The sequence below is a fragment of the Cygnus olor genome, chromosome 5, assembly GCF_009769625.2.
Source record: "Cygnus olor isolate bCygOlo1 chromosome 5, bCygOlo1.pri.v2, whole genome shotgun sequence".
NCBI classification, from domain to species: domain Eukaryota; kingdom Metazoa; phylum Chordata; class Aves; order Anseriformes; family Anatidae; genus Cygnus; species Cygnus olor.
This window is the reverse complement of record NC_049173.1, coordinates 2,778,424-2,796,650: the sequence shown is the minus strand read 5'-3', so window position 1 is coordinate 2,796,650 and position 18,227 is coordinate 2,778,424. Positions and strand designations below refer to the sequence as shown.

At 40.0% G+C, this 18,227-nt stretch overlaps 1 protein-coding gene across 2 annotated transcripts in view; it reads left to right on the top strand.

Annotated features, from left to right (window-relative positions):
* SOS2 (SOS Ras/Rho guanine nucleotide exchange factor 2) overlaps nt 1-18,227 on the top strand; it is a 53,370-nt gene that overhangs the window by 13,482 nt on the left and 21,661 nt on the right. For both annotated transcript variants that reach the window (XM_040558263.1, XM_040558264.1), the window contains exons 4-10: nt 820-951; nt 2,595-2,759; nt 3,405-3,608; nt 5,126-5,269; nt 9,870-9,980; nt 11,895-11,993; nt 17,893-18,020. In XM_040558263.1, the coding sequence (XP_040414197.1) occupies nt 820-951; nt 2,595-2,759; nt 3,405-3,608; nt 5,126-5,269; nt 9,870-9,980; nt 11,895-11,993; nt 17,893-18,020 (983 nt within the window). The remainder of the gene's footprint in view (nt 1-819; nt 952-2,594; nt 2,760-3,404; nt 3,609-5,125; nt 5,270-9,869; nt 9,981-11,894; nt 11,994-17,892; nt 18,021-18,227) is intronic.

The following is an 18,227-nucleotide window of genomic DNA, read 5'->3' as shown; positions in this document are numbered from 1 at the left end:
GTTATGCAATAGCTGTTTAATTTAATAAATCTGTTTTTCCTGAGTCCCTTAAGAAGCAGTAATCAGCGCTGAGTTTAGACTTGTTCTCGCAGCCTTTCGTTCCTCAGCTCTCAGGGGCTGCTGCTGCAGCAGGAAGCCCGGAGAGCGCTGTGGAAAGCAGGACTGAGGTTTTGCACGTGTTTAGCTTGGGAGTGCTGCCCAAAACAGTTTGTTCTGTTGGGGGGGTCATCTCACCTGTTCCTGTAGCAGGTGGGGAAGTGTGAACCTATATAAAAATGGAAATTGCGTACAGTTTACTGCGGTATTGTGGGCTGTAAACTGCAGCCACTGTGACTGGCCGTGCAGCAGGGAAGTTGTTCTTGTGTGGGCTTGTGGAGTCCAAAGTGCTCCCGCCAGCCTCTTTCATGAATCATGAACTCGTACCTGCACTTGCTTTTCACTTCTGCCATAAACTTCATCTGATACAGGGCAAGTTACGTTCTGGACTTTTACGAAATAGGAACAATAAAAACTTGCTTTCTTCATTTAGATTGTGAGCTGTTTAGTACTTCCTCGTGTTGTTTGTATTTTGGGCTCCTGGTCTCTGCTGAGGTTTCTTGCAGCTCTTGTTCGTTGTGCTCAGGGAAGGGAAGTTTGGGATTACTGCAAGGAGTGAAGCTGAGTTGGGTAAGAAGGAGAGAATACTTAGGAAAACGTGTTGCAAACTCTGAGGAGGAGGATAATTGGCTGTACTGCAGGGGAAGTAATTTGTTGTTTTGTTTTCTTAACTTCTCTTTGATTATTGCGGTTAATCTAATTGTGTTCTTTATGTTTGGACAGGAGCGCGTTCAAAAGACGTTTCCTCATCCGATAGACAAGTGGGCGATTGCTGATGCGCAGTCTGCTATAGAGAAACGAAAAAGAAGAAACCCTCTCCTGCTACCTGTGGACAAAATACATCCATTATTAAAGGTACTTAAAGCAACAACCTGATGACTGCTGCTTCTGCCCACCACATAACCCCAGCTGTATTATTGCCCTCCAGCGTAACCTTTAGATATTTCTTTAATTTATGTGAAATTAGGTAAGTTTCTTGTATTGGCCAAAAGAGTAAATAGTCACCATAAAACCGGACAAATATATTGTAGTGTGTAATAAATCTAGATCCCTGAATTCATCATGTTCTAGACATTGGTTTGTTAACATGTTACTCTACTTTGAAATCTGACTAGTTAGTTTTTAACATAAATAAAACCCCAAACCAAATACCTTACCTATTTCAGTAGCACTGTTCTGATGCTTTATTTGTTTCAAAATGCTGCAGAAGCCAAAATAGAAGAAGAGAGAACATTTCGACACCGTTCCCTGTATGCTGTCAACTAAGACGTGTATCAATGTCCTTACTGTTAAAGGTCACTGATACCTTGCTTTTAAAATCCGTAGATCTGCAAAGGTGTAACAAAAGACCAAATACTGACTTTATTGTTGGTGGGTTTCAAGGAGAGTGGCCATCTCACTTTTCAGATGTCAAGTCAATTATAACAGGTGTAGAGCTCCTTACTCCCAGCCAAGATTTAGTGTCACACAATAAGCGTCTATTCATATTGTGCCCATGATAAAACGGTACTCTGGGTGCTGAATCATTTTTAGATCTGTGCTGAATCAATAGATTCAAGCCGATTCAAACATTGCTCTTTCTTTGGTATTTCTTTTTCTGTTTATTTTGCTTGTGGTTCATAGCTTAAAAAATGCTTTTCTCCAGTGGTGGCATTATTGAGCAGAGTTTCCAGCTGCATTGAGAAAACATTATTCAAGCATAAGCAGAAATCAAAGCACTCTTTCAGGCATAGTCCCTGTGCTCTTACATACAACGTCTCAGTTTGTGACAGTAATGAGATGGGAAGAGAAGTTAGGAGAGAAAACAGCATTTACCAAGACCTTTCCAGACAACATTGGCTTTCTTTTGTGAAGTCTGCATTAGAAGTGTGTGGATGTAGATATAGAACCTGTTTTTTAAGAAGATGCATCCAGAAATGGTAAGAATGATGCTAGCATGAATTTAGTCCTGAATGGTCCTGTCACAAATATGAGATTGTGTGTTGCATGCTGTGTGGGACATGGAACATGCATCACAAGAAGAAAGTGTAACATTCATCCTGTTCGGTTTTTTGTTGTTGTTGTTGTTTTTTTCCTGTGCAGACATTAAACTTTTCCATCAAAACCAATTCAAAATGAAGCGTGCTCTTTTCAGAAGAGTCCAGATTTGGGCCACAGTCCTGCAGTAGCCATAGATGTAGGCTAAAATTTAAGTACAAAACTGGTTCCAGTGAAGTCCCTTCCTTGAAGGAACGCTATTTTTAGGCCTGTCATTTTTAGGGGAAGGTTTATCGTAAGTTCTGTAGCTTTTCATCTGGTCAGTATATGGCAAAATAGCACAAGGAAGTGTTTGCAAGCATTTCCTTTGTGGCTGTTTGATGTCCTTTGTCCTTGCTATTACATTGCTGTAAATCAGCGACACAGACAAGATCAATTTCAGTAGAAAACCAAACGTTAATTGTCACTCCGTATGAATTTTTTGAATAAATAGCATTTTTCCCCTTGTTTTCAATTTGCAGGAGGTCCTAGGTTATAAAGTAGATTACCATGTCTCTCTGTATATTGTGGCTGTCTTAGAATACATCTCAGCTGACATTTTAAAGCTGGCTGGAAACTATGTCTTCAATATACGACACTTTGAGATCTCCCAGCAGGACATTAAAGTATCAATGTGTGCCGATAAGGTAAGGAGTGGGTAGGGTAGTCTTGGACAGATAGATACTGAAGGTGATTTTTTTAAAGGATGCATCTGAAGTAAGATAGGAGGGAGGCTTGCTCAAATGCAGAAGCTTCTCTCTGAATATGTGCCAGACCTGTCATGGTAAAGACTTAAGGTTAACGTAAGCCTGCTTTGGAACAGTAATACTTCTTATAAAGCAATATAAGGACGGAAAATGTTGTCCTTTATTTCCCAGCTCTGTAACTGTCCTCCTGATGTCGCTTTGTCATGACAGCACTTTCCTTCCTTATAACACAGAAAAGACTTTTAGTTTTCTATCCTCATTAATATGAGAAACATTTTTGTTGAATTTTATCTTCATCAGGAGGGTTTTGTCATAAGCTTATGCAAGATGCCTTGTTTTCAAAGTTCGTTCTGCATGAATTGTAACTTGTTTTCTAGGTCGTACTAACTTATAAAGGGGAAAATGGCTTTGGCATCTGTTCCAGCCTTCTGCTGCCAAAGTTTAAATATTACTCCCTTGTGAAAGTGATCACAGAAAGTATTGTATTAAAAACTCAAAGGATTTCTCTGAACACATTGAAATAGCTGAGCTTGATCCAAGTGTAAAAATCAGGCTTGCATGTAATTTTTTTAATTTCTTTGCTAGGTTTTGATGGATATGTTTGATCAGGATGACATTGGCTTGGTTTCTCTCTGTGAAGACGAGCCCTCTTCTTCTGGGGAGCTCAACTACTACGACCTAGTGAGAAACGAAATTGCAGAAGAAAGGCAATATCTACGGGAGCTGAATCTGATAATAAAAGTATTTCGGGAAGCTTTCCTATCTAACAGAAAATTGTTCACACCTAACGTAAGTCCGTAATAGGTTATTGATGTGCAATGCTAGTTTCTCCATTAGCAGCCATAACATATCAATTTTACATTAACTGCATTGGAGGTAAAATTGAATTTGATTTATTGTATGTCAGCACATAACAAGCGGTGACTGTATATGAAATAAAAGGGAGGAATTGCCATTAAGAGTATGAAGAGTACTGCTCTCAGAGTGAAGCGTGATGGACAGGATTCCTGGCTGGATGCCAGCGATAGCTGGTGCCCTTTGGTCATGTATGTAATAGTTAACTTCTGCTTAACACAAAAATTATCTACCTGCATGTACGGTGAACGCAGATGAATGCTTGAATTGACATTTGAAGTCTATTCCAGGGCCCCCTATCTGCAGAAACTGCAAATAAAGCAGCCCTTGGCTCCAGATTCTCTAGCATGTGACTGACTGTAAAGGAAATCTCTATTTGATTTATGGTTCAAGTACTTGATAATTGACTGAAATTATATTTGTGGCAAATTTTGTTTTCAGGATGCTAGAGTCTTAAAGGAGAAGCACAGCTCTTGTAGGAGAAGTAATAGTAATGAGAGATTGGTGAACCCTTCATGTGGGAGGGAGGAAGGAGAAGGGGACCAGGCCAGCAAAACCTGAACTGGGATTCTTAAGTGATACCAGAAGATTAAAAAGAGAGGCAGCAGAAGACGTTCTCATTATTTCTGAGCATGGAGGTCCCTCGGTAGCTGATGGGACATCAGAGAATTGTGCAAATGTGGGGATAGAATTCAAATAAAGAAGATAGGGGGAGGAGGGAGTGATGTTTGGGAATTGAGGAATATTCTTTGTTACGTGGGAATGAGTATGAAAGACTGAGATTGCTCGTTCCCATGAAGAGCTTGCCATGGTCTTGCAACTAGCAGGACGAAGAAAGCTGCAGGGTTAGGTAGGGGCAGAGAAGGCTTTTGAGAAATGTTTTTCAGAGGGGTCAGAAGAAGAATGAGAGCTGTTGGAAGAGATCGCATAGTTGCGTGCCTTTGTGGTGTTTGAATCTGAAAAGTCTAAAAGCAGGCTTTGTAAAAAGAAACAGCCAGCTCAGCTCCTCTGTACCCAGGTAGTGTTTTTGCTGAAGTAGCCCAGTGCTGCTTTAGTTTTACCTGTGCTCTTGAGGCTCTGACCTTGGAGCTGCTTTAAGTTGCCTCCTTCCTGTTGTGTTCTGAGACAAGAATCATCAGGGGGGAAATAACAGCTGTGAATTGTGGCTGAAAAGGCCGGACATTTCTGTCGAAAGCTCGGAGCAGACTGTACCAAGACTGCTGCCCTTCCAGCCTTGGAAGGAAGATGTACTTTCTTTTGCTGGGGTGAGAATTGTGCAAGGCTGGATGTGCCCAGACAAGCCTGCTGGGCTGGGGAGGCCACGTAATTTGACTTTCTTCTAGCTCTTCTCCGCTTACCACTTGGTTCAGACTTCCTGAAAAATGCTGTGGTATTTACATAAACAAAATATGTGATTCTAAACACTCCTAAGATACATTTCACGTTTGCAGGATATTGATGCGGTATTCAGCAACATTTCAGATATTCATGAGTTGACAGTGAAGCTTTTGGGATTGATTGAGGATACTGTAGAAATGACTGATGAAAGCAGCCCTCATCCTCTGGCTGGCAGCTGCTTTGAGGATCTTGCAGAGGTAAGGGGTTTGCTTTGCTTTGCTTTTAATGTTGTGGTTTGGTTTTGTTGCCTTTTTATTTCTTAGTAAAGTTTTGGTCATGACTCTAATATCTCCAGTAAGTTTATGGCTGTAATTAGTTCTCTTAACAGGCTCTGAACAGAGATCTTCCTTACTTACTCTTTAACAGGTAAGCTAAAGTGTATTTTCAGCCTGTCACAGAAACTGTATGAAGCAGGTGAGCACAAAACTAAAATCTTCCTTTGGAGTGGGGATTAATTGCTACAATCCTGTAGGGATGTGGTTTTGAAAAGCAATTAGCTGGGATTGCTTACTGGAAGAAGGTGGTACATTGATTTCTGTAGGCTTTAGTGTCTGGCCCAGTGCTACCCAAAAACTGTTGACGTTGTAAGATGACTTGAATTACAAATGCGTTGTTATACATCTGGAATAGGAAACGTCCTTGCAAAGCAATGACTCTTGGAGGGAATGAACTATAAAAACAGACAAGCAATTAGGCGGGTTCTTTACTGTTCAGTATTATAGCAAAAGTGCTACTGATACCCATTGACGTATAGATATTAAAGAGCAGGAATTAAGGGGAGAGGCTGCACATGGAATTCGTGTGGCTCATACTGGAACGTTATTAACAGTTCTTTTGTCAGCTTTGTGTGTTTTGTTTTTGTTCTAATGGGGCTTTCAAATACTGGAAGGACTGCAGAAGAGAGTCACAGAAGTAGTTTTAGAGAAAGAAATAGACTAAGATAGAGCTCATATTAGTCAAACAATATGAGATAGGTATACAGGTACCTTCACGACCTTAAAATTGAGTACAAAATTGCTCTGGAATTTATCATGGAGGGGCACAGCAAAAAGCAGTATCTGGAAGGCAACAGGACAGTTCAGGTTAGAAATATGCCACACCTGTTTAACTGTCAGGGGAGCTAACTCTTGGAATAAATAACCAAGGTGGGTGTGGATTGGATTTTTTTCCGCCTCTGGACATGTTTAAATGAGAGGTGTGTTGAGCCCAGTTTTTTGAACCAAAGTGTTAGGGTAACCATGTAAACCATATGGACTGTATTACTGAGGAAGACAAATGAGATGCTCTGGCCTGACAGAGAGAATATCTCAGACGAATCACACAGTGAATGTGAAGTTTATGGTTTTATCATAAAAGTACTATGTTTAAGTAAACGAGAACCTGTAACTTTTCTATTTCATTTTTAAGTACGTCTGATTTTTAGAGTTGGAGTGCGTGAACCCATCAGTGCTATCTGGAAAAGAATTACATTCTTGTAGGCGTGAAGGATACGTGTTCTTCAGCCCCTGTGCTGCTCAGTTAGGAATATACCATAAAGGTCAAGTTTTGCTGTCTTTATTTCAGTTAGCCACTCACGAGATCTATCAGTAGAAAAGTCTGTTTGAATAAGTCTTAGCTCTTAAAATGTTAAGGCATAATTGCTTATACAATGAGAGGGAAAAACGCTTGAACAACAAATTAAAGTAGCTATTATATAAAATTGAAAAAAAGGCTTAAAGTTCGAAATAGTACAGCACAATCCCAGAAAACATACATATCGCAGTTTATTGCAAAAGCTCTTCTTCGGCATCCTGTGCTTTAAAGGAAACAAATTATTTCAAATGAGTAAAAATCTGGCTTGCTTTTTGTTAACTGAAAGACTTCAATAGGTGATGAAGAACATTATTCTTCAAACCTACTTTTTATGCAGTGTGTAAGTTTGAATGGAATAATTGAATTAATGCAGAAAAAGACGTACTTAATTGTTCATTTGATCATCTCAGGTCTAGATCATCTTTCTGTGGATGTGTGTAAAAGGGATCATTAAGGAGAGATTGGAAAACGAACTGTTTATTTGCTCTGCCTATCTTACTGCCAGGCTTGTTTGCTTAGTGTTTCCATTAGAAAGGTCCTTCAACTTGTTTGGAAGGATAATTAAAAACAAACAGCCCTTGCGAGCTGGAATTTTCCTGCTTTGTCTGTTTTTTCTGCATCAGTCCTCTGGAAGGCTTTAACCATAAATATTATGGTGTTTTTGAGATAGGGAAGTATGGGGAAAATAAGTTTTCCCTGGTGTGAAACAAATTCAAAAACTTGATGCCTGACGCACGTGAGTGGGACATGGATATTTGCTAAATATGTGGGCAAACACATTTTTTTTTAGCTTGGCGCTAACCTTTACAATTCGCACTACCACAGTATGTTTTTAACGATTGCCTTAGATAATCTCATCAGTGTTGTTCATTTGGTGGCAGGAGAACGGCAGGAGTGAGGGCAGATTGTGCCTATTTTGAAGTGGTCTTCAGAAGGCAGCTAACAAAGCAAGGTTATTATCAGTAGACGGTAAATTTGTTGTGCTGGTATTTGCATTTTCATAGAGATGTTTTAGGTGTCCACAAAGTGAAAAAGACGCCAACAGCTGCACTACAGCAAAAGGAGCTGAGAAGTACAAACACCAGTCCAGAACTGTGTGCTGCGTTAAGGTAGTTTATATAGGCATCAGGTTAATGTCTCCGTAGTTCAGTAGGTTTTGTGAAACTGCAAACATAAAAACCCTGTGTTTTTCTGATTGTTCTCGTGGGGGAGATAGCCAATGCAGTTTGGTTCAATCTCGTGCTCCAAAAACAAAACCAAAAACTTGAAATATTGATTAAAGTCTGAGTGGAAGAAGCTGAAAACACTTCTAAAATGCAGTAAAAGGGAGTAAAGGCACATCACAAATGTGTTGGTCTGGCTCCCCCAGTAGATGTGCGTGCGAGATTACATTTTGACTAGTTCCAGCTCTACACTGTGCTTGTGTCCAGTGGCAGAGGAGAGAGCCAGCCCGTGGAGCAGCTGCAGCCATCTGTGTCCCTGCCAACTGCCTCTGGATGCAGCCGAGCCCATACCCATGGATGATTTAATGCTTCTGCGGAGGTTTATATTCATTTTTTGTCATGGCTGGTATGGAAAAGAGAAGCCGTGTCTGCAGCGTTGCCTTCCTCATCTTTAATTTGGATATCGTCAAAAAAGACCCTCGTATCCCATGCCTGTAGGTAGTGGGCAGGAGTGTAATGTCACCAAAAGAGCAGGCTGTAAACGGCATTCAGACTGCTCAGGAAAATCACCCTGCTCATTTAGTGTCTCCTCGTTCCTCGGCAGCTGCTGCTGCTGCTGATCTGCCAAATCTCTTTTTCCCCACCGCGAGGTGCAGCCTAATGCGAACGGACAGTAATGAGTAGAACTTGACGATGACGCCTGAGAGTGAGGATTAGAATTTGCATGTGAAAAGAGAGGGCATTCTTTGCTTCTCCTTCCCCAAAAGAGTTGAATCATAGCTGCCCATGAGTAAAGTAGGAAATCCCCTGTGCCCCCCCCCCCCCCCCCCGCACATGTAAGACTTGCGACTTCACCTGAATGTTCAAATGAGCCTTTGTGGTGCTTGGTGCTCCCAAATTCTACTTCTGCGTTAGCGGGAAAGAGGGATGTGCTAATTCTGGGCGTGGTGCCATCAGCAGAGACTAACTCCGTGATTCACGAGTGATTCAGCCCAGTGAATCTGCAGACTCAGGAACAGCCTGGCGGGCTTTGGAGCAGGTGATCTGTGGGCAGTCATAAATTAGGCCTGCAGAGATTCATGTCAAGTCAGGCTTTCGTCCCATCCTGCTGCAGTTGGTATTCCAGAATCGCAGCCAGGTGCCCCGTCCAGAGTCGTGATTTCTGCACCTGGAACTGCCGGGGTCATCCTGCATCCTCGGTGTCACCCTGCGCAGACTCCTGAGTGTATCCCATGGCTCGTGGAGATCATCTTCCATCCGGAAGCTATGGAGGCCTCACCTTTTTGGAGGCTTTATTTTATCACATCCTGACTATACTGTGTTGGAATTGGTGGGACTGTATTTGAACTCCCTTAAGATCTCTCTTGTTTTCTAGTAATCTTTTGGACCTACTGCTCAACCTACTCTTGCTTCTCCATCCTTTTCCCAAGAGCCAAATACATGCTTTTCTACGGGCCAAACAGGGTTAGCCCCCCAAAACTCATTTCACCGCTCTTAGGGGACTTTACCCTGAGACTCTTGCAGGCTTGTTACTTTGTGCCAGTGAGATATTTTCCCAGCTTTACAACATGGCCAGAGGAGTGTGCAGAAGACTGGTGTTTACAACAGGCCTTAACAGTCCTTAAGCGATGTATTCTGAAATGGAGGTGGTACAACAATGCCTCCTTGTGACAATGTCCAAAGTTCATCTGAATTGTCGCTTTACCTTCACTTCTTTCCAAATTGTTGTTTCTTACTGACAGAGGGGAGGTAAATTAACCGTTCTTTGTGAAACGTGGGTGGACTGAAAGCAAGAACTCTTAGTGGTTCCCACTGTTTCAGTAAAACTGTTTGTATTTGTGATAAGTATGGTAAGATTGACAAATGCTGAGAAAATGTTTTGTACATTTACAATTTAGCAGTAAAAGAGATGTGTGGCTTAATGAATATTTTTGTTTTGCAAAATGGATCTTTTGAAAAGTTCTACATGTCTGTCAGCGTATTCACAGAAAGAATTGTGCCAACAGGGCCAGAAGTATGTTGCATTCTTCTTGTATGTATATAATTCTCTGCCTTTATTTAGGAGCAAGCCTTTGATCCATATGAGACCTTGTCCCAGGATATTCTCTCTCCACAATTTCATGAGCATTTTAATAACTTAATGGCAAAACCTGCTGTTGCCCTTCACTTTCAGGTAAGCGCAAATGAGAAATACTGAATTGATTTGGTTCTCAGGTTTTGAAGGTTTGGATTCTCTTGGTTTTGAATAGAGGGGGTAACCTTTCATACCTGCTGTTTCTATTTTCTGTTTTGCCTTTTAACATCAAGCACAGGCATCAAGGAGCAGCATTTGCATTTTCTTCCTTGCATATCCCAGGTCCCCATGTTTGGCATTGAGATTGGGGCTGACAGTTTTTCCAAGAAAACTGCAGAAATCATTTCTTTAATAGGACTGTCCAGCAAGATCGTCTGTGATGATTTTTTCATTATTATTTTTTATTTTTAATCTCTGCCAACTTGGCAAATCTATTAAAGGTTGCTGCTGTTCAGAAGCAAGCTGAGCTTGTGTTCAGTAGTGTACTTAGAGAAGCTGCAGGGTGTGCATTCAATCACGGGCTCCCAGCTAAACCCGTTACAGTAGCACTTAGTTTGTACAGTTTACTGGGACCTGCATCTCTGAGAGCCCAAATTCCTCTTCTTCAGAGTCTTTCCAGCTCTGAGTGCTTGGTAAGCTGCCTCATCTTGCTCTGAAATATTACTTGGTGAATGAAGTAAGGCCCTCTATCCATCTCCCTAGCAAATTTAAAGCTCCAAACCATATTCCAGATTAAATTGGTAATCGAGTTATTTGACAGTGAATCTGGACTCCTCTCTGACTCTCCTTGCCATAGGAAGGTTTGGGCTTTCCTAGGAACGTTCCTCCACCCTTCCCCAAGCTCTGAAGTAAAGGCAGAGATCCAGGCTCCAGGCTGTGGACATGTAGGAGCTGTCTCTGGCAATTGCAAAGAGATGCGTCCAGAACTTTTAAACGGGGGGGGGGCTCATTTCCAAAATGGAGATCAGGTAATTAGGTTTCTGTTTGGTATGGAAGAGGGCAAGGATTTCACCGTCAGCTGGAAAATGTCTCCTCGTCTTGCAACGTGAATTACTGTGTTAGTTAACTGCTGGGAATGGGAAAGGATTTCTGATGCATTTTCTAACTCATAAACTTGTGATATCTCAGCTTCTGAGGAAGGGGAGATACTAACATTAATGTCTTCAGTGATGATACACCATATTTCTGCGGTATATTGGATATAAATGGAAGCACAGCATACCTAATTCAGAGGAGGGATAATTAGAGGGAAGTTGGTGGCAAGTATAGGAGTCCTGGCTGTTCCTGAACATTCCAGTGTTTTCTTTAAATTCTGCAGCAAACTGTGGCCCACAGTGAAACATGTTGTTTTGGAAGTGGGTATGAACATTGTTCTGCATTCTGGGATGTGTCTGGAATCACGGGGGCAGCTTAGCCATAGATAGTGCGTTATTTTTAGGTGTTGTCACCTTGAACTGTTATTGAGTGCTGCAAACTGCTGAGATATAAAGGTATCTAAGGATTGCGATATGACCATCTTGTGTACTAAAGGGTTCTTATAAAAAGAATTGTGGTTAACTTGGTCATCTGTCTGACATACTTGGTTTGCTGCTTCTGGCAAAAATGTAAACCATTCGGCTGGTTACCTCTTTAAACAGCAAGATTGTGCCAGCATTTGTGGGGGTTCTCAGAGCGGTGGGCTTGCTAGTGAGCGTGCGTTAAAATCCACCCTAAGCTGCTGATAGAAAAAAGTGCTTGCATTACCTGCAAAAGGGTGTTCACAGGTTCTGTTGCTTGATGTCAGAGCATTTTTTGTCTCTGAGTTTTCAGGGAGTCTCATTAGACAGGTGATTCTGCAAAATTCCTTGCTTGTAAGCATAGAGTGATGTAGATCGTGACGCCCTGGATCTGTTAGCCCAAGCATCTTGCTCTAAGCAGGGCTAACTTCAGAATGTGACCAGGGTGCTCAGGGCTTTGTCCAGCCCTGTTTTGAGTATGTCACTGGAAGTAATCCTGTTTGTTTTTCCTTTTAAGTCTACTGCTGAAGGGTTTAAAGAAGCTGTACGATACGTCCTCCCACGACTCATGCTCATCCCAGTCTATCATTGTTTGCACTACTTTGAGTTACTACAGGTAAGTGAAGCCACAGTCTGCCTTCCTGCTAAAAACCTTTCTTTATGTGGACAATCTGAGCTTTTAGATAGGCAATTAGATTTTACTTACTGCTACTGAAAATCGAAAGGTATAACAGACATTAATTCGACATCAGGGTATGTCTGAAAAGTAAATTCATGTGAAAAATCATCAAAAGCACCTCTTGTTCTGTTACGAATGCTTGGAAGTAGTTATATATTTTATTCAGTTAAACCTTTATTGAATGTGAGTTCTAATATAGTTTAAAATGTAATACACATATATTTTAATTCCGTCTTTCCTTGAGTTCTGCATTTTATGCCCATTCAGTAAAAGCTAAGCATGATTCAGAAAAGAATTCTCAGTGCCAAGTCACACTACAGTTGTAGGTCAGCTGATCTTAGTGGGGCTGGGGTGGTGGGGAGCACTTCCTTTCAGCAAGGAATAATCTGTTCTTAATGTTAAACTGTTTGTCTTTAGTCCTAAACTGAAGAGATACTGCAAAAAATAGCATTTTTCATGGTGTACCACACTTTCTCCATGATAAGGAAGGATGAAAATAAGCGATAATACTTTCTTATTTTGTATCTTCCAAGAAATGGTATTGAGGAAATATGCAGGCGTTATGGAATTCTGATTTAGCTGATAAAAAATTATTCCTCTAGGATGTGTTTTGGGGGTCTTACCACACAAATTATTTACATTGGCATCCAGTCTGTATGAGCTGTTCTGCCTATAAAGGCATTACTTAAATTAGCATAGCCTTGCTTGGTCCGACCACATATCACTTGCGCGTATTTTATTCTGATGTGCAAGGTAGTTCACATCAGTAGATATTTCCCCTGGGTATAACAGCTAAAAGCCAAAAAGTAACTAAGCATGTATCTTTTTTGCTTACAAGCAAATGTTTCTGCAGTGAGTTATGAGATCAGAGGCTAGCAGTCAGCAGAAATTTAACATCTGAGATCTATAATAATCATTCTTGAATAAGAAAAAGCACCCTTGCTGTAGAAAATGTAGTATCTTGAAAAATACTTAGGTCAGAGCTTTTTGAAGTAGTTGAGGATAATGTAAAAAAGGAAGTTTCTGTTTGCCCTATTGTGTTGGGAAAGTTTGTAATACGAATAAGGTTAAGTGAATTATTAACTAAATGGGATATACTCAGATTAAATGGATGAAATATCCTGTGGCTATAGCTGACATTTCGTTAATAGCTTCAGAAATTAAACTTTTTTTTTAAAAAGTTCTCAATGTAAAAAGCAATATTAGCAGTGTTGTGCAGCTCTAACTGTTCTATGGTCTGCCTTCGTATTTCAGAGGATTTATTTGAATGAAGGAGGAATAGGAAACTTTGCAACTTAGAACATCTGTAATGCAATGTAAAATCTTCTCAAAAGTAAAGAAACTCATAGCAGAAAAAATAACAGTTGGCTTAAGGCTAGGTTTGTGATTAATACCTAACATGTATTCTTTTTTGTTTACCCTCCAAAATACTGGTCATTTAATGTGAGCCATGAACCAGACGTCTGCCATGTATGGATTTACCAGTATCAGGTAGAAAGTTTTAAATCCAAGTGACTTCAACAAATTTTAAATCTGCAAGTGTTTTTGTTGATACTCAGCTTAGAAAAAAGTTAACAAAGCTTAAAAAAAAATCCCTCTGTAACTGGCAGTGAACTTTTATGCAGATTACTGCTCCATCTATATTGAGAACAGAAAATTTAAATTCCCATAGTTTTAATATTTGCTTTCATAAAACTTGTGTTTCTATGAGGAGAGCTTCAGAAAGAAAATAAACACAGAGCAAAGGACTAAAGGTTGACAGCAGAAGCACAGCGCAGTTCTGCGAGCCTTGCTGTGAACACTTACAGCTTCGTAACTACATCTCCTTTTCAAAATAGTGCAACTTCCCTTTCCGTAAGGGTCAGTTGCATATGATAAGTCTCTGGAACTTCTTAAAATGTCGTTCTTTCATGTTTCAGTGACACAATTAGTTCAGTGACCTGTATTATGCTGAAGGTCAGGCTAATGTTTGACCCATTGTGTCTTAAAGCTGGGAATGAGAGTGCCTCGGTATGAAATTAAAGACTGAAATCATGAGCCCCAGCTTTGGGAGGATCGAAGCATTTACCTGATTTTACAAGCTCTGTGGTGTTTGCCGGCTATTCAGGGAAATGATAACATGCATGTCTTACCAGTCAGTGTTTTGTTTTAAGTGTTTTGTAATTTGTTTTCAAATTTAAGATTAAATGCTTAGCATACAAACTTGTTAGCTTTTTCTTCAGTGACAGGAAAGGGTGGTTACTATTTCTGTTTTAAACCAGTGCACAGAGAAGACAATTCATTTTTGATAGCCTGTCTTAAATTTGCAATGCTGTAAGAGTTTTCTGTCTCATGGGAGGCTCTGAGTCTGCTCATATCTCTGGCTAATATCGATGGGATCAGCTTATAAATGCACGTTCTTAAAATTGCCTCAGGTCTTTGAGGAATAATCTGGAGGTAGTAGAAAAAGTTTTATTGTTTCTTTTAGTTGTTTTTACCTTCATTACAAAACAACAGAATTCTGCATGAAAGGTAATTAGTCAACGGTTTGTTGTTTTGTTTTGTTTTTTAGCTAGGGAATTCTGGTAGTGAAAATGATGAAATTTGACCTTTATCCAAAGTGTACAAGTAATCATAATTACTGAACCTTTTGTTGTGATCACTGCAGTTGCAGGTTTAAAATCTGAAATTCATGTTGTATTTTGAAGACATCCTAAATCTACAGCAGTGATTCTTAAAAAACAGAGTGTTTTTAGGGACAGAGAAAGCATTTATTCAACAGTATTAGTATGTTATAAAGTATGGGTGACTGCTTCTCTGTTGCCATTGTATTTGGCTCTAGGAACCTTGGTTGAAAAAGAACTGGCAAAAAAGGAAGCAGAAAAGGAACAAATACTCACATACACTATTTTCCTGGCTTCAGCAGAGAGAAAAGCTAAGTTCACTAGCTTTCCTTAGGAGCAACAGTCTCAAAAAAAAAAAAACAACCGAAAAACCCCAAAGCTACTGAATTGGGAGGTAAATAAAATAATGAATGATTTACAGAAGTGCAGGCCCTGGTGTTTGCTCTTTTGCAAAACAGGGAAACTAAAGTGGATGAAATTAAAGTTTGAAAAGCTTGAAAATTCTTTCAGGCAGAACAACTTTCTCCTTCGCAAAAGCCTGTATGTGCAGCCGTTTCATGCAAAATCTGCATCAGAGTCCTTTCATAGTCCTTTCCATATCGAATTCCTCCGGTTTTTCTGCTCTTGGGTAGCAGCAGTAGAGAGGTCTCTATTCTCCAGAAATACTCCAGGAAATAGCCTTTGAACACCCTGCTGTCACTTTTCTTTAATGACGTTGATTGCTTGTTCAAGCAATGACAGAAGACAAACCTTACCTTGCATTGTTTCGCAACGGGCAATTGTAGCGGAGGTTGAAGGAAGTCACAGTAAGGAAATGTCTTGAAGAAAAATACCTGGTAGTGATCACAAAATGTTAGCTCTTGCAAACAGGTAACAAATGCGTTCTGACTGTGACATCTTTAATTAATTATCAGAGCATTCTGTGTTTCAAATCACTGTGCTTGACACCTGGGAGGAAAGACACCTGAATGCTGGCAGCGTAGAGAAGCGCTCGGTGTTTCATCAGTCTTTCAAGCTCCAGTAATGTTTTCATAAACGTCTGTCAATACAAGAGTTCCAGGAAACATTACTCAGTAAATGCAGTGGGAAGGACGCGAGGGGTCACATAATCTATCCAAGTCCTGAACTAGGTGCGAGATAGATGAATCTTTAAAATCCTGAAAATCAGCAGTTCAAGTCTGTGCTCAAGTCCAAGATGGCTTTCCTTTATTGACTATAGAGTATACAGCCTCCCTTCTTTGGGAGATTGCCCCTAATTCATGCATGTGACTCACTATGTAGTTATCAGGCAACCCAAAGTATATGAAATTCTGCCTTTTGATCTTTTCCACTGTTACCTAATTGGTGACAGAGACAGAAACCCTGGCCAGTATGCTACAGGATCATCATGGCATTATTTCTTTAATGAATACCATGCTTCATTACTGTTACATGCTTCATTACTGTTTTCTCTCAGTTTTCTATATAATAAAAAATTGAATAGTTAATACTCTCAATTTGTCTGGTATTCTTAAATATATCTGATAGAAGCAGGAGCCCTTTTTCCCTTTTCCTGTAGATTTACGTATTTTCTCTGTCTAGCAAATATTGCACTTTTTAAATCTGTTTAGTCAGAAAGATGCTCGATAAGAACAGGCATTTGGAAAAGCAGATGTTGGTCAAGTGATTACAGAGAATGAGCTTCAGGTAGTCTGCCTGATGTTCAGGAATCTATTTGTTACGGTGTAGAAATGGATTAGATTACTAGACAAGTGGGGTTTTTTCAAGACCAACAACAATAAAAGCAAAGTATGCCATTTGACATCTGTTAACTCCCAAAGCTCTCACTTCAGAAAGGGTATGCAAAAAATTGTGCTCGGGACATGGGAGGAGGAAGAGTATTTTATCAGGCTCAATAGCTTTCCCCACTTTTAGGATAGTGCACTTTTCAAGCCATTTTTATGTTCTTTGCATTTCTGTGGCAGATACAAAAGGAAAAAAAGGGTTTCCACAGAGACTGACATCTTATTTTTTTCCCTTCCCTGTACTGTTCCCCAGCTCATAAACTTCCCAGAAATTTTTCGCCATGAAACTCTCATTTCTCTAATATGCAAGATGAAGGCTGTTTGGGCATGTGAAAAATAAAAAATTTAGTGATTTAAATTATATGAAGAGAGTGGACCCATCTGGTCAAATCCTGTTCTCTCAATTACTTTTAGAGAAAGCTACATATCCTTGCTGAGGGAACATAGTAGGGAAAGGAAAAGAAGGCTTCTGCCATGCTGAGTGATTGTAAGTAAGAGTTCTCTCGAAGTATGCAGGTAAAACAGAACTTACCCAGAGCTGCATGGCATAGTGTCTTGATATTGCCCAGCAAATCAGTTTGCCTGAGTTTTCTTTAAAAAATTCATACAATCTTGAACATGAAAGGGGTTAAAAAGAAAAATCTCTCTTACTTAGAGCAGTAGTGTTTTAGGAGTGATGACCTTAACCAAAAAGAGGAATTCTGTAAACAGGCTTTTCTCAAACCGTACTGCTGTTGAGTGTATAGAGATGATACGAAAGCTTGTTAAACTGCCAAATACGAGAAGTTTTTGCCTAGTGGCAAAGACAGATCTACTCTTCATGCTGATTTTCACTGTGTTTACATTTTACAATTAGAAGTAAATCTTGAATTTCAGACTTTATTTGGTATGGTAGAGTTTGCCAGACAAAGTTGGTGCTTCTTCTTGAAATAGATGAATTTGCTGAAGATGGCCGAGTTCAGAACAGTAAGAAGAGAGTGAATCTTGGTCGTTCTGTGATTTAAATGTGCTCTGAAATGTTGGGATTGCCTTATTGAAGGAATATTACATGTGGTTACATAAAACAGCATTTCATCCTTGACTGCTTCAAACCTCCAAACTGCTTAACAAAATCGTTGTCAGTTGCAAATTAGGACGTTGTTGAAAAGATAACAGAAAAAAAGTCTCCGACAGTTAGTATTGGCACTCGGTAAGAAAAGGGTTGTCTTTCTAAACTCCCACCTGCTCTCTGCTTTTGCATATGTACAGAGTGTTCCCGAGTATCTGACAAATGTGTTGTAGTTACACGCATAGCTAGTTTTGAGCGCGCTACTAGGAATTACTCTTTGATTGGCTTGAAGTCATTGATTTCACTGAGTGCTGTGGAAAACACTGTAAGAATGTTTGTCAGCCTTCCTACCCTTCTATAATTTAGACAAATCTGAAAGAAAACTGTTTATTATGTTATAGCAACTGCAGGAATGCAGTGAAGATGAAGAGGATCGGGAGTGCTTAAAACAAGCCATTACTGCTCTTCTGAACCTCCAGTGCAGCATGGAGCGCATTTACAGCAAACACTCCCCAAGACGTCGGCCTGGGTAATAATCCACAAAACTACACTGGTTTTCCAAAGTTGACAGAGAAAGAAATCAATTATGTGGAAGGAATTGTCTTTTTTTTTTTTTTTACTAGTTAGTGTGTGTGTTTCCTGTTCAAGGCATGTCTTTATGCCCATTTTCATTGTAGATGGAATAGCAGCCCAAACTTTCACAGTCATTTCTATAAATAATGTCAATATCTTATTC